The sequence below is a fragment of the Ranitomeya variabilis genome, chromosome 4, assembly GCF_051348905.1.
Source record: "Ranitomeya variabilis isolate aRanVar5 chromosome 4, aRanVar5.hap1, whole genome shotgun sequence".
NCBI classification, from domain to species: Eukaryota; Metazoa; Chordata; class Amphibia; order Anura; family Dendrobatidae; genus Ranitomeya; species Ranitomeya variabilis.
In genome coordinates, this window is record NC_135235.1 from 458,210,963 (window position 1) to 458,225,179 (window position 14,217).

At 43.6% G+C, this 14,217-nt stretch overlaps 1 protein-coding gene across 1 annotated transcript in view; it reads left to right on the forward strand.

The window, feature by feature from the left end:
* Positions 1–11,632, forward strand: part of LOC143769022 (uncharacterized) — a 103,676-nt gene extending 92,044 nt beyond the window's left edge. The window contains exon 16 of the mRNA XM_077257624.1: positions 11,483–11,632. Coding sequence (XP_077113739.1) covers positions 11,483–11,506 — 24 coding nt within the window. The 3' untranslated portion in view covers positions 11,507–11,632. The remainder of the gene's footprint in view (positions 1–11,482) is intronic.
* Positions 11,633–14,217: the final 2,585 nt, after the last annotated feature.

Genomic DNA, 14,217 nt, shown 5'->3' on the forward strand with positions numbered 1-14,217 from the left:
TTATCTAGTAGTTGTCTAGAAGCAGGAACAAGCACTGAGAGGCATCAGATAACATTGTTGACCGGCAAGAAACCACCAGAGAAATGAGCTTAAATAGCGACACCCACTACTGATGGAACCAGGTGAAACAGGAAAGAGGATGACAAGTCCAATTCCACAAGCGGCCACCGGGGGAGCCCAGAATCCAAATTCACAACAGGGGAGGTGAGCTATGTTGTGTGCCTGCATGCGTGTGTGTGCCTTCCTGCGTGTGTGTGTGTGAGTGTGTCTGTGCCTGCGTGTGTGCCTGCATGTGTGAGAGTGTGTCTGTGTGCCTGCGTGTGTGTGTGCCTGAGTGTGTGTGTGTGTGTGCCTGCGTGTGTGTGCATGCCTGCATGTGGTGTGATGAGCTGCGGTGAGGTGTGTGTGTGTGTGTGGTGGTGAAGGACAATTATATTGGTGGGGGGAGACAATGGAGGTGATGGGCAATGATGGTGGTGGGGGGAGACAATAATGGAGGTGATGGGCAATGATAGTGGTGGGGGAGACAATGATGGAGGTGATGGGCAATGATGGAGGTGATGGGCAATGGTGGTGGGAGGCAATGATGGAGGTGATGAAATGGGCAATGATGGTGGTGGGGGTAGGCAATGATGGTGGTGGGGGGGTGATGATGGAGGTGATGGGCAATGATGGAGGTGATAGGCAATGATGGTGGGGAGGCAATGATGGAGGTGATGGGCAATGATGGTGGTGGGGAGGCAGTGATGGAGGTGATGGGCAATGATGGAGGTGATAGGCAATGATGGAGGTGATGGGCAATGATGGTGGTGGGGGAGGCAATGATGGAGGTGATGGGCAATGATGGAGGTGATAGGCAATGGAGGTGATAGGCAATGATGGTGGGGAGGCAATGATGGAGGTGATGGGCAATGATGGTGGTGGGGGGAGGCAATGATGGAAGTGAAGGGCCATGATGGAGGTGATGGACAATGATGGAGGTGATAGGCAATGAAGGTGGGGAGGCAATGATGGAAGTGATGAGCAATGATGGTGGTGGGGGAGGCAATGATGGAGGTGATGGGCAATGAAGGAGGTGATAGGCAATGGAAGTGATAGGAAATGATGGTGGGGAGGCAATGATGGAAGTGATGGGCAATGATGGTGGTGGGGGAGGCAATGATGGAGGTGATGGGCAATGGTGGTGTTGGGAGGCAATGATGGAGGTGATGAAATGGGCAATGATGGTGGTGGGGGGAGGCAATGATGGAGGTGATGAAATAGACAATGATGGTGGGGAGGAGGCAATGATGCAGGTGGTGGAATGGGCAGTGACGGAGGTGGTGGGGAGAATGATAGGGGTGGAGGGGGAGAAGGCAATGATGGAGGTGGTGATGAGGACAATGATAGGGGTGGAGAGGGGCTACACTATACTTTATGAGGGGGCTACATTATATTCTGTGGGGGGATGCATTATTCTCAAGGGACTACACTACATTATATTATGGGGCTACATCATACTATATGAGGGGACTACAGTATACTCTATGGGGGGCTGCATTATATTCTGTGGTGGGGCTGCATTCTCTCAGGAGACTACATTATATTCTGTGGTGGGCTGCATTATACTATATGAGGGGGGCTGCATTATACCCTATGAGGGTGCTACATTATATTCTATGGTGGGGACTGCGTTAAACCTGAGGGGGTTGCATTATATTTTGTGGGGTGCTGCATTATATTCTATGAGAGGGGACTGCATTATATTTTATGAGGAGGCTACATTATATTCTGTGAGGGGGCAACCCCAACCCTTGCTACATAATTAAGACGTGAACTACCTTATATTATACCCTGATATTAGCGCTTTTTACTGCACAATTGGTGGTCTTGTATCTATTTCTATGTAGCTACATAGTGGGCCCCAAGAATGATTTTCTCTGGTGGGCCCAAGGTGCTCCAGTCCGATGCTGGCCCCTGATGTACGTACACAGTGGAATTCCCCTACAAGTGACACCATTTTGGAAACTAGGCACCTCAAGGAATGTGTTTAGATGTGTGGTGAGCACTTTGCACCCCCAGGTGCGTCACAGAAGTTTATAATGTTGAGCCATGAAAATAAAAAAAATCACTTTTTTCCCACAAAAATGTTTAGCCGTAAATTTTGAATTTTCCGTTGACAACCAGGAGCAATCGAATGCAAAATCTTCTGTGCACGTAAAATCATTTGGACGTATCCATACGTCCGAGGGCAGTAAGCACCAGGCTACATGGACATATAGATACGTCTAAGATCGGAAAGGGGTTAAAAACAATTTTTGTGCGGCTGTCATCTGATGGTGTTGAAAAGTCGGGTCTAAGCCAGGCTTCATTTATTGTTATCAGAGTGAGCCTGTCTACACTTTCTGTTGACAGGCGAAATGACCCCCCAATGGCAAAGGGAAAGCTCATGTCAGGTGTCCAGCTTTGAGACCCAATGGGTGAAGATCGCAGAGTAAGCTTATTTTGTTGGCCAGGTATTGCTTGACCATCTTTAAAAACTTTTCCCTCCTTTCTAGAATACCTGGTCAACAGGGAATGGATGCTGGAATGGTACCAGTACTCTTTTTTTGCCATGATGAATGTAACGTGAGGGTTACGAGAAAGCCAGCGGTACATAAAGTCAGTGATATGTGCCATGGTCCGTACAGCCAACACTTCCCTGTCTCCACTATGATGACTACTCTCCATGTATATTACAGTAGTCAATTTTTGTACAAACAAATGTCTACAACTGTAGCAGGTTAATTTAAGTTTTCAGTTCAAACCAACAAAATTAAACATAAACCAAGTTCTTGAGTATATGTGACAACAGACAATTTTTAAACAACAAAATTTCTACACCTCAGGCTAATTTTATTTTTTAGTTAAAACTAACAAAATTTCACAGAAAGCAGGTTCAACAGTATATACTGTATGACAACAGTACATTTTTGGAACAAAAATAATTTGTAAACTGTACCAAGTCAAGCAGTTTTTAAAAATTTTAATTGACTGTAATTTTAAACAAAGAGCGCTAAACTCTATGAATGACTAATTGAATCCATAAACCATTTTGGAGCTTTTTTTTTAGTTTTATATGCCAACATAATGTAGCAAGAACCGCATAATGATAATGAATGAATAATTGAATCCATAAAAATTTTTCAAAGGTTTTTTTAGTTTTACATATCACCGTAATGTAACACAAATCACTTATTATGCTATGGACAAATTTAATCTCAACAAAATTTGGAACGTAAATATTTTCTACATTTTCAAAATGTAGTTGATGTACTCCTACAGTCAGAAATGCTTTGCACAAAGTGTAGTGCGAGGAAAAAATGATAAGGAGGGCAATACAGTAATACTCTTCAGGTGTATGCTTCTTCTTAGCCTTTCTCAGGGGGCAAGGGGATTGCCTTCAGCTGCTTACTGGAGCCTAATTCCCAGGTGCCTAGGCTCTAAGTGATCTGGCTGTGGTTAGTGCTGGGGCCCCCGATATGTAAAAATGGGTCACAGCCCCCTCTGTCACCTACAGCATCGCCTGCTCCCTCATAAGAGGTGGGGAATCCCTAGGACAATCCGATCGCTCGGGGGTGGTAGCTTAATCTCGAAATTCCCCAAGGAACCTCTCCCAGGCATGTTCATTATGCAAGAAGGATTCATCTTGCTCCCTTCCTTCTCAGATCACACCCACCGCATAGTAACGATGTTGCATCTCCATTTTGAGGAACATGACCCTGGTTCCAGCTGTTAGCTCTTACAGCCTTTGAGGAAACTTTTCCGTCTCTACTGCCCGCTGGTTGAACGAGATGTGATGACAGGTAAAAAATTCTTCTATGGACTCCCATCTCCGCTGCCAGCCGAATGTAACAACCTCCCCCTGGGATGCCAACTGTTGGTACCCTGCAGCTTGCAGGCCCGCTAGCATTTCTCCAGCACTGGTCCTGGCTTTCCTCCTTATATCTTCCAACCAGCCTAGGACTTGCAGTCCACTCACTGGTTGCTGTATCCTGGCTCTCCAGTCAGCAGTTCGCAAAAATCGCAGCGGTGAAGGATGCGACCTGGGTGTGGGCCTTGGTGGTTCTAGGAAAGCAACCGTTTCCGAACCACAGGCTACTGTCACCTCCGCTGTCGCACCAGCTCCATCTGTCTCTGATATTCCTCCAGTTGTTGCCTTGGGACTCTCGCTGGATTCTGCAATCTGCTGGATTCTGCAATCTTTGTAACCTTGTCGCCCATTAATCATGTTGCTCTGTATGGATTACTAATTAAATTTAGGGAAAACATTGAACTTTTTTGCAGGGAATTATTTCACTGAAATGAATTCCAAATCACGTAATATTCTATAGATAAGTAATTAAATGCTGGAACATTTTTGAACACTTTTTTTGGATGGTTTTAAAATGTACTCCAGAGCATGTAACAATCTATGGATTAGGACCTGAATACTGAAAAATGTTTTATTGCTTTTTGGATGGTTATATGCAACAGAAATGTACGCCAGAACACACAATACTCTATAAATGAATAACTGAATAATGAAACATTTTTTTTATGCCTTTTTGGAGGTTTACACTCCATCAAAATGTACCCTAGAGCACATAATACTCTATGTACCAGTAATTGAATACTGAGAAAATTGTCAACACATTTTTGGAGTTTTACTTGCCACAATAATGTACCCCGGAGCACGTAATACTCTATGGATGATTAATTGAATACCATAAAAATGTTTAATGCATATTTGGAGAGTAACGTACCAAAGTAATGTCATCCCAGAGGACAAAATACTCTTTGGATGAGTAAGTGAATACATAAAAAAGTAATTGCTTTTTTGGAGTGTTATATAACACAGAAATATACCCCAGAGGAAGTAATATTCTACAGATCAGTAATTGAATACTAAAACATTTTTAAACAGTTTTTTGGAGGGTTATATACCACCAAAATTAACCCTTAAGCACATAATACAGTCTTTGAGGCAAGTATTCTGTCTTTACTGCCCGATAGCTGAACGAGATGTGATGATAGGTCCCAAACTCTTCTATGGAACCCCATCTTCGCTTCCGGTAGCATGTAACAACCTCCCCAGGGATGCCAACTTTTGGTATCTTGTGGCTAGCTGGCCAGATAGCATTTTTCCAGCCCTGGTTTTGGCTAGCCTCCATGTCTTTTCTGACCAGCCCAGGCCCAGCAGTCGGCTTACCAGTTCCTGGATCCTGGTTCTTCTATCTGCAAAAACCCTAGGGGTGAAGGCTGCAGCCTGGGTTCGGGCCTTAGAGTTTCCAGGAAAATGGCCTGCTCTGGACCACAGGCTCCTGTCACCTCTGCTGTTGCACCAGCTTGGATTGGCTCTGAAATTCCTCCTATCACTCCCAAGGGAGTCTCGCGTGATTCTGCAATCTTTGTCACCCACTAAGCATGTTACATTATATGGATGACTAAATGAATTCAGAAACATTTTTGAACACTTTTTTGCAGTGTTATAGGCCACAGAAATGTACTCTAGAGCACGTAATGCTCTATGGATGAGTACATGAACATAGAAAAATGTATCAATGCTTTTTTGGACTGTTATATGCCACTGAAATGTACCCCAGAGCACAGAATATTCTATAAATGAGTAAGTGAATACAGAAAAATGCTTCAACATGTTTTTGAAGTCTTAAATGCCACAGAAATGTATCCAGGGCACGGAATACTCTATGGATGAGTAAGTGAATACAGAAAAATGTTTAAACGCATTTTTGGACTGTTATACAAGACCGAAATATACCACAGACCATGTAATAGTATAGGGATGCATAGTCGAATACAGAAAAACATTTCAACGCATTTTTGGACTGTTATGTAACACTGAAATATACCACAAACCACTTAATAGCAAATCGATGAATAATTGAAGACAGAAAAATGTTTCAATGCTTTTTGGACTGCTATGTAACACTAACATCTTCCACAGACCACGTAGTAGTATATGGATGAGTAATTGAATACAGAAAAATGTTTCAAAGATTTTTTGGACTGTTATGTAGCACTAAAATGTACCACAGACCACGTGATAGTATATGGATGAGTAATTCAATACAGAAAAATGTTTCAACTCTTTTTGGAGTGCTATATAACACAGAAATGTTCCACAAAGCACCTAATACTCTATGAATGAAAATGTAGCTAAGGTTTTCAACCAAAAAATGAAAAATGTGGTAAACTGCCACAGCTACTATATATACTTAACAATGGACTGCAAAGCCCTAATCCCTGCCTAAAGACCGTATTCAGCCAATCTCCCTGCTCCTGCAACTCTCTTTCCCTCCCTAGGCTAAGTGCAGATTGTTTCTGGTATAAACAGCAAAGCACAAGATTAGCCTTTTTTACTCATTATACTTTGCACGCACAAGCTTGGACAACACTCCCTACATTCAATAACAAGAGTCACAGAGCTGTGCAGTGGCGTTAGTGTGCCGAGCCTGGCAGCGCCTGTCCTTTTATAGCCCTTGATGATGTCACATGGCCAGCCAATCCCAGAAATGCCACTATCACTGGCTACAGCATTACAGTGATGCACAGGCATTCTCTGTATGCTCATAGGCTGTGTAGTATGCGTCAAGCATGCGGGGCGGGATTAGAGTTTGAAATCGAGCACCGGCTAATCTACTAATGCTCGCAAAGCTAGCTCCCAGATACTTGAGTGATATTCGAGTATCACTGAGCACGTTCACCCATAACTAGTAGCTATATGAATAATCCAGTACATGCAAATGCATACACAGTAGTGAGTTCCACAGCAAAGAAAGGGTATATAGATAGTCTGCATAAGATACTGAGTCTGTCAAGCTTACAAGATAAACTATAAGTGCTTACTAGTGTTGAGTAGTGTTGAGCGATACCGTCCGATACTTGAAAGTATCGGTATCGGATAGTATCGGCCAATACCCGAAAAGTATCGGATATCGCCGATACCGATACCCGATACCAATACAAGTCAATGGGACACCAAGTATCGGAAGGTATCCTGATCGTTCCCAGGGTCTGAAGGAGAGGAAACTCTCCTTCAGGCCCTGGGATCCATACTACTGTGTAAAATAAAGAATTAAAATAAAAAATATTGATATACTCACCTCTCCGGAGGCCCCTGGACATCACCGCTGGTAACCGGCAGTCTTCTTTGCTTAAAATGAGCGCGTTTAGGGCCTTCCATGACGTCACGGCTTCTGGTTGGTCGCGTGGCGCTCATGTGACCGCCACGCGACCAATCACAAGCCGCAACGTCATTCTCAGGTCCTAAATTCCTAGAATGAGGAGTTTAGGGCCTGAGAATGACGTCACGGCTTGTGATTGGTCGCGTGGCGGTCACATGAGCGGCACGCGACCAATCAGAAGCCATGACGTCATGGAAGGCCCTAAACGCACTCATTTTAAGCAAAGAAGGCTGCCGGTTACCAGCTGTGATGTCCAGGGGCCTCCGGAGAGGTGAGTATATCAATATTTTTTATTTTAATTCTTTATTTTACACAGTAATATGGATCCAATACCGATTCCCGATACCACAAAAGTATCGGATCTCGGTATCGGAATTCCGATACCGCAAGTATTGGCTGATACCCGATACTTGCGGTATCGGAATGCTCAACACTAGTGCTTACATATGATGCAACTAGTTTCTGCATGACCCTGCCACACATAAAAAAGCATACTATACCATACTATTGGAAAAGAGGAAAGAGAACAAAACATTGTGAATATAAATTAAGATGTAACGTTTTTTCATATTTGATTAAAACTTTATTAGAGGATCCCAAGTTTCTGTTTTATAAACTTTAATACATAAAATCCTGATCTATAGGTAACACAATACAGAATTATGTTGATTGTTAATGGAAGAGAAGTGGGTGTTGCTGTCTCCTGTACTTCAATAATGCTTAGCCTCTATACAGTATTATAAAGTCTCATTCTAGATTCTTGTATCACATCAGGGTGGAGGAAAAGACATTAAAAGCGGTTGTCTACTATTCAGACAACCCTTTCTCAATCACTAGGTTCCCCCCTTATAAAATAATAACACTTATATGTACCTCAGGTGCCAGTGGCGTTCCATCTGTGTCAGCACTGATGTTTTGGGGCCTCCTGTGACATTATTAATTAATAAAATTCCGTAACCTCTCTAACCTTATACCCATTTGCCCAGCCCCCACTTCCCATGTCCCACTAACAGGAGCTCTGTGTTACGCTCGCTCTGTCTGCAACAAACTTTCCTACATCCACGATCTTTTTGTTACTACCAAACTTTCCTTCCTCGCCATCACCGAAACCTGGCTCTCCCCTTCTGACACAGCCTCTCCTGCTGCACTTTCATATGGTGGCTTCCACCTTTCTCACACACCCCGCCCCAGCAGCAAGCATGGCGGAGGAGTTGGTTTTCTCCTGTCAGATAACTGCTCCTTCACCCCAACCTCTGACCCAACCTCTGTTACTCTCCCCTCCTTTGAGGTGCACTCTGTGCACATCTATGGCCCCACCAACCTCCAACTGGCTGTCATTTACCTCCCCCCAGGGCCAGCCACCACCTTCTTTGACCACATCACCACCTGGCTACTTCATTTCCTTTCTGCGGACATCCCCACTATCATCATGGGTGACTTCAACATACCCATTGACACTTCCCTCTCAGCTGCCTCTAAACTTCTATCTCTCACTTCCTCCTTCGGCCTCACTCAATGGTCTTCTGTAGCCACTCACAAAGATGGTCACACATTGGACCTCATCTTCACCTGCCTCTGCTCCCTATCTAATCTCTCTATAACTCACCTCTTCCTCTTTATGACCACTATCTACTCACATTCTCTTCCCTCTCCACTCCTTGTCCACAATCCCCACCCCACAAACTTGCACACCCTCACAGAAATCTTAAACACCTTGATCTACATTCACTCTCTGAATCCCTCCTCCCTCTCACAGACATAAGTTCCCTACACAATGCGGATGACGCTACCGCTCTATATAACACCACAATAGCTGCAGCTTTGGAATCTCTTGCCCCTCTCACACATACCAAAGCTCGCAAAATCAACAGACAGCCCTGGAACTGCAAAGCGGAGATGGAAAAGATCCCACTCCAATGAGCACTTTATCGCATTCAAACAGTCCCTCACTACTTTCAAAACCACACTCACCACAGCAAAACAAACCTACTTCTCATCTCTCATATCCTCCCTGTGTCACAACCCTAAACAGTAATTCAACACCTTCAATGCTCTCCTCCGTCCCCCAGCACCACCTCCCTCCCCACTCATCTCAGCTGAAGACTTTGCCTCATTTATCAAGCAGAAGATTGAGAACATCAGAGACAGATTTAGTCGACAACCCCCAGAGCCCTTCCTCCCAACTACCCAGCCCTCCACCTCCAAAACCAACTTCTCCACCATTACAGAAGATCGACTCTCCACTCTACTCTCAAGATTGCATCTCACCACCTGTGCACTTGACCCGATCCCTTCCCACTTCATCCTAAACCTCACCACAGTTTTCATCCCAACCCTAACCCATCTCTTCAACCAATCACTAACAACTGGTGTTTTCCCCTCAAGCTTTAAACATGCCTCAATCACACCTATCCTCAAAAAGCCCTCTCTTGACCCATCCTCTGTATCTAGCTATCGCCCTATATCACTTATCCCCTATGCCTCAAAACTACTGGAACAACACGTCCATCTTGAACTGTCCTCCCATCTATCTTCCAACTCCCTCTTCGACTGCTTGCAATCAGGCTTCCGGTCACACCACTCCACTGAAACTGTCCTAACTAAGGTCACCAATGACCCATTAACCGCCAAGAGCAAGCGACACTAATCTATCCTCCTCCTCCAGGACCTGTCCTCTGCCTTTGACACAGTGGACCATTCCCTATTACTACAGACCCTCTCATCCCTTGGCATCACAGACTTGGCCCTATCCTGGATCTCATCATACGTAACTGACCGAACATTCAGCGTCTCCCATTCACACACCACCTCCTCCTCACCTCGCCCTTTATCTGTCGGAGTCCCGCAAGGTTCAGTTCTAGGGCCCCTGCTCTTCTCCATTTACACTTTTGGCCTGGGACAGCTCATAGAATCTCACGGTTTTCAGTATCATCTCTATGCTGATGATACACAGATCTACATCTCTGGACCATATATCACCACCCTACTAACCAGAATCCCTCAATGTCTATCTGCTATTTCATCCTTCTTCTCCGCTAGATTTCTAAAACTTAACATGGACAAAACAGAATTCACTGTCTTTCGCCCATCTCACGCGACCCCCACAGCGAACCTATCCATTACAGTAAACGGCTGCCCACTCTCCCCAGTCCCACAAGCTCGCTGTCTCGGGGTAATCCTCGACACTGATCTCTCCTTCAAACCGCATATCCAAGCCCTTTCCACTTCCTGCCACCTTCAACTCAAAAATATTTCATGGATCCGTACATTCCTAAACCAAGAATCTGCACAAACCCTAGTCCATGCCCTCATCATCTCTTGCCTCGACTACTGTAACCTCCTGCTCTGTGGCCTCCCCTCTAACACTCTCGCACCCCTCCAATCTATTCTAAACTCAGCTGCCCGACTAATCTACCTGTCCCCCCACTATTCCCTGGCCTCACCCTCTGTCATTACCTTCACTGGCTCCCTATTACCCAGAGACTCCAGTACAAAAGCCTAACCATGACATACAAAGCAATCCACAACCTATCTCCTCCATACATCTGTGACCTCATCTCCCGGTACTGTCCTGCACGCAACCTCCGATCCTCACAAGATCTCCTTCTCTACTCCCCTCTTATCTCCTCTTCTCACAATCGCATACAAGATTTCTATCATGCATCACCCCTACTCTGGAACTCTCTACCACAACATATTAGACTCTCACCTACCATCGAAAACTTCAAAAAGAACCTGAAGACCTACCTCTTCCGGCAAGCCTACAACCTGCAGTAAACACCGATCGACCAAACCACTGCAGCACGACCAGCTCTATCCTCACCTACTGTATCCTCACCCATCCCTTGTAGATTGTGAGCCCTCGCGGGCAGGGTCCTCTCTCCTCCTGTACCAGTTGCGACTTGTATTGTTCAAGATTATTGTACCTGTTTTTATTATGTATACCCCTCCTCACATGTAAAGCACCATGGAATAAATGGCGCTATAATAATAAATAATTATTATTATTATTATTAGGTCAAGCAATTCCTGCGGTCAGTCAGGGGACACATCACTCTTCAGACAAATCTAGACATCCGGAGGAAGGAGCCTCAGCTCTCACTTCCTCTGGATGTCAGTTAGCAAGGAGCAAAAAGGCATAAAATATTGCAACAACTATACATATGCTGAATGCCTTTATAACACACCAACTAAAAGGTGTTACATGGTTCCATAGACCAGTCAAGCTTTTCAACTTCACTTTTGTTACATTCAGGTTTTCTATTTTTCTTTTGCAGAAAACTGTTGAGGTTCTTCTATAAGAAAGAAAATGAGCAGATGGCTGATTTTTGGATGTAATAATAACAGAACTACTGAACAATTACAAGTAAAACTATGGATTGATGCATTAATTATGTGTTGATGATTTTACTGAAAATACAACAGTGTATCAACAATTCTAAGTTTTTGTGTATGTTATTAGTGTACATAGCATGTTCAATAGTGGGCTGAATACTAATTTTCTCTTTAAAATGAATTGGTCAGTTGTGTGGTTCTGTGTGGAGGAATCTCAGTTTATCTCTAGCTTTGGGTCAGTAATAGTGATGTCTGAATAGTGAAATATTTGGTATATATATATATATTCGGTAAAATCAGCATGAATAATTTCTAGTATCCGTGTATTTGTACTGAATAACGAATCCAATGCACGTCAATAGGAAAGCTGAATTTTTTTCTGCTGGCCCCAAAAAACAGGTCTGGGGGCCTGAGGAAAAAAAGCTGAAATGGATGGGAAAGAGCTAAAACTAAATGGGAACAGCATGGAGAAGATGCCTGCATGCCTTTCTGACTCTCATATAGTATCTGGGAATAATGTTGTCGGACTATTGTGCCGGTTTTACGGATTTATAAAAAGACCTACCCAACCGAACCCAATTGTTTTTTAAAGGGAAAAATGCTAAGAAACATTTTTTCCTTCATAATTACATGTATATAACGCAAAAAAAAAATAATTATACCTCCCTTTTAGCATATGTTTAGTTTTTCCTTTAACATTTGTGAGGGCTCTCACTGCTACATTTGGGAGATCCCTCCCTCTTTCCAAATTGTTAGCTAGATAGTGGAATCCATATTTCCCATCACTTTACAATGCCAGGTAAAACATGCCCAATTGAATTTTTGGCTTCGCCTGCCACCATGTCCACCGCCATGTCATTATGCAGCCGTGGCTTGACATTTTCAGAGGGCCAGCAGATGCTGTGAAAGCCTGAGTTTTGTAAGCTCTACAGTTCATTTTGGCCACTAAAGCCCAATAGAGACACTGTCATGGCGGGTGAAGTCACTGTAAGGTGAATATTATAAAGGAGTTGGGGAGCTGTATGATCATTATCAGTAAATTGGATTCTGCCAGACACCAAAAACATTAGAATTCGAATCTGAATACAGTCTATGCAAACGAGGACCTGTATTATGGTCAGTCTGTCAGGCCTGAAACCCATGTCAGGAACAAGTACAAGCCTCATTTTACTTGGAAGCCGCCTCCTCAAAGAAAAGAAACAGAGTGCCATTGACCAATCTGCACAAGCCTACGCACTCCTTCTGGAAACTACCCAACAAGGCTGAATGTATCTTTTGCATGGTTTTGAGCAACAATGGAGTAATTACAGGATATGTCCCAGAGAGTGATGAGGTCTGTGGAGTGTATTGCTCAGGTGACAAAGCTCAGGTAAGGGCCTTAGCGTGGCAATGACCATGTTCCAATACGTGTAAGGCTGCGGCCTAAATAGGTCTGTGGAGCATATTAACCCAGTCTCTTAGACGTGTTTAAAATGTACAGAAACTGGGCAAAACCCAAGCACTATTTTTTTTAGGACAAAAATGTAGAAAATTTAAGGGAAGCAACAGTTTAATAAAGAGACACGAGTCTCCTTTAGGAGCCTGGAAAAGCCAGCAATGGTTTTGTCCAGCACCGGACAATGTAAAGTGCTAATGAATTTGTATGCCCTATCTACCTAACAATTTGTGAAGAGACATATATGCTGACAAGGGACAACTTAACGCTGCATGGGGACAATGAACTGAACGTAGTTGCTGACTGTTGTGTCTGTGCAACTGCAGGTTATGGGCAGGAGGCATCAGCGCCTGCTTCCTGGACTGCAGATTGGGAAGGAAGTAACACAGGGGAAGAGCCAGTGGTTTCACCCTCCGACACAGATTTTGTACCCAAGCATTCTGCCCACCTACTGGCTTGCTGAGAACCATATATGGCATATGCTAACAGAGGTATTATGTTGAATTTCCCTTTATAAAGGGATGTGTGGGTAAGGTTTTCGAACTTGCAGCACATATATAGAGCATGTTTCATTTCTCATATTATTATTCTGTGTAAGACTGAAACCTGAAGAATTGTGTGGATCATATTATTGCATTGATGTTCCACAATGTCCAAGTGCAGACTCAAAAATCAACATCAGGCTCCCAGATACACAATTAAAGAAACCGTAAGAAGGGAAACACAAAAAATAGTATAATAATATAATATATAGAGATTTAGAGTAGAAATTTGACTATTGCACAATGTACAATCGTTTCCAAAAATTACCCGAAGGGGCCTATATCATACACCCTGAAAGAGACTTTCAGTTATTACAAGAGACCATGATAATACATTATGCAGTTATTATAATAGGTAGAGATGGAGAGAACAAATTTCATCATTGTATAATGTACAAAGGTTTCCAAAAATTAAAAAACATTACCCACATGGGGTATTACATAGATGACCACTAAGAACTTGTTGCAGAAGCAAGAGGAGGAGCATGTGATTTTCATAGCAAAATAGGTTTTGGATTATAAGGCATGTAAAACATTTGGGCTGCATTTATGCTACGCTGCTGTCATCCGTGGGGCTTACAAATTCGTAGGAAATCCAGCCTTTGTTCAATTTTAGAAGGGTCAGCCTGTCTGCATTTTCTGTTGACAGGCTTGTGCGCCTATCCATTATGATTGCCAAACTAAAAACCCGCTCAGACAA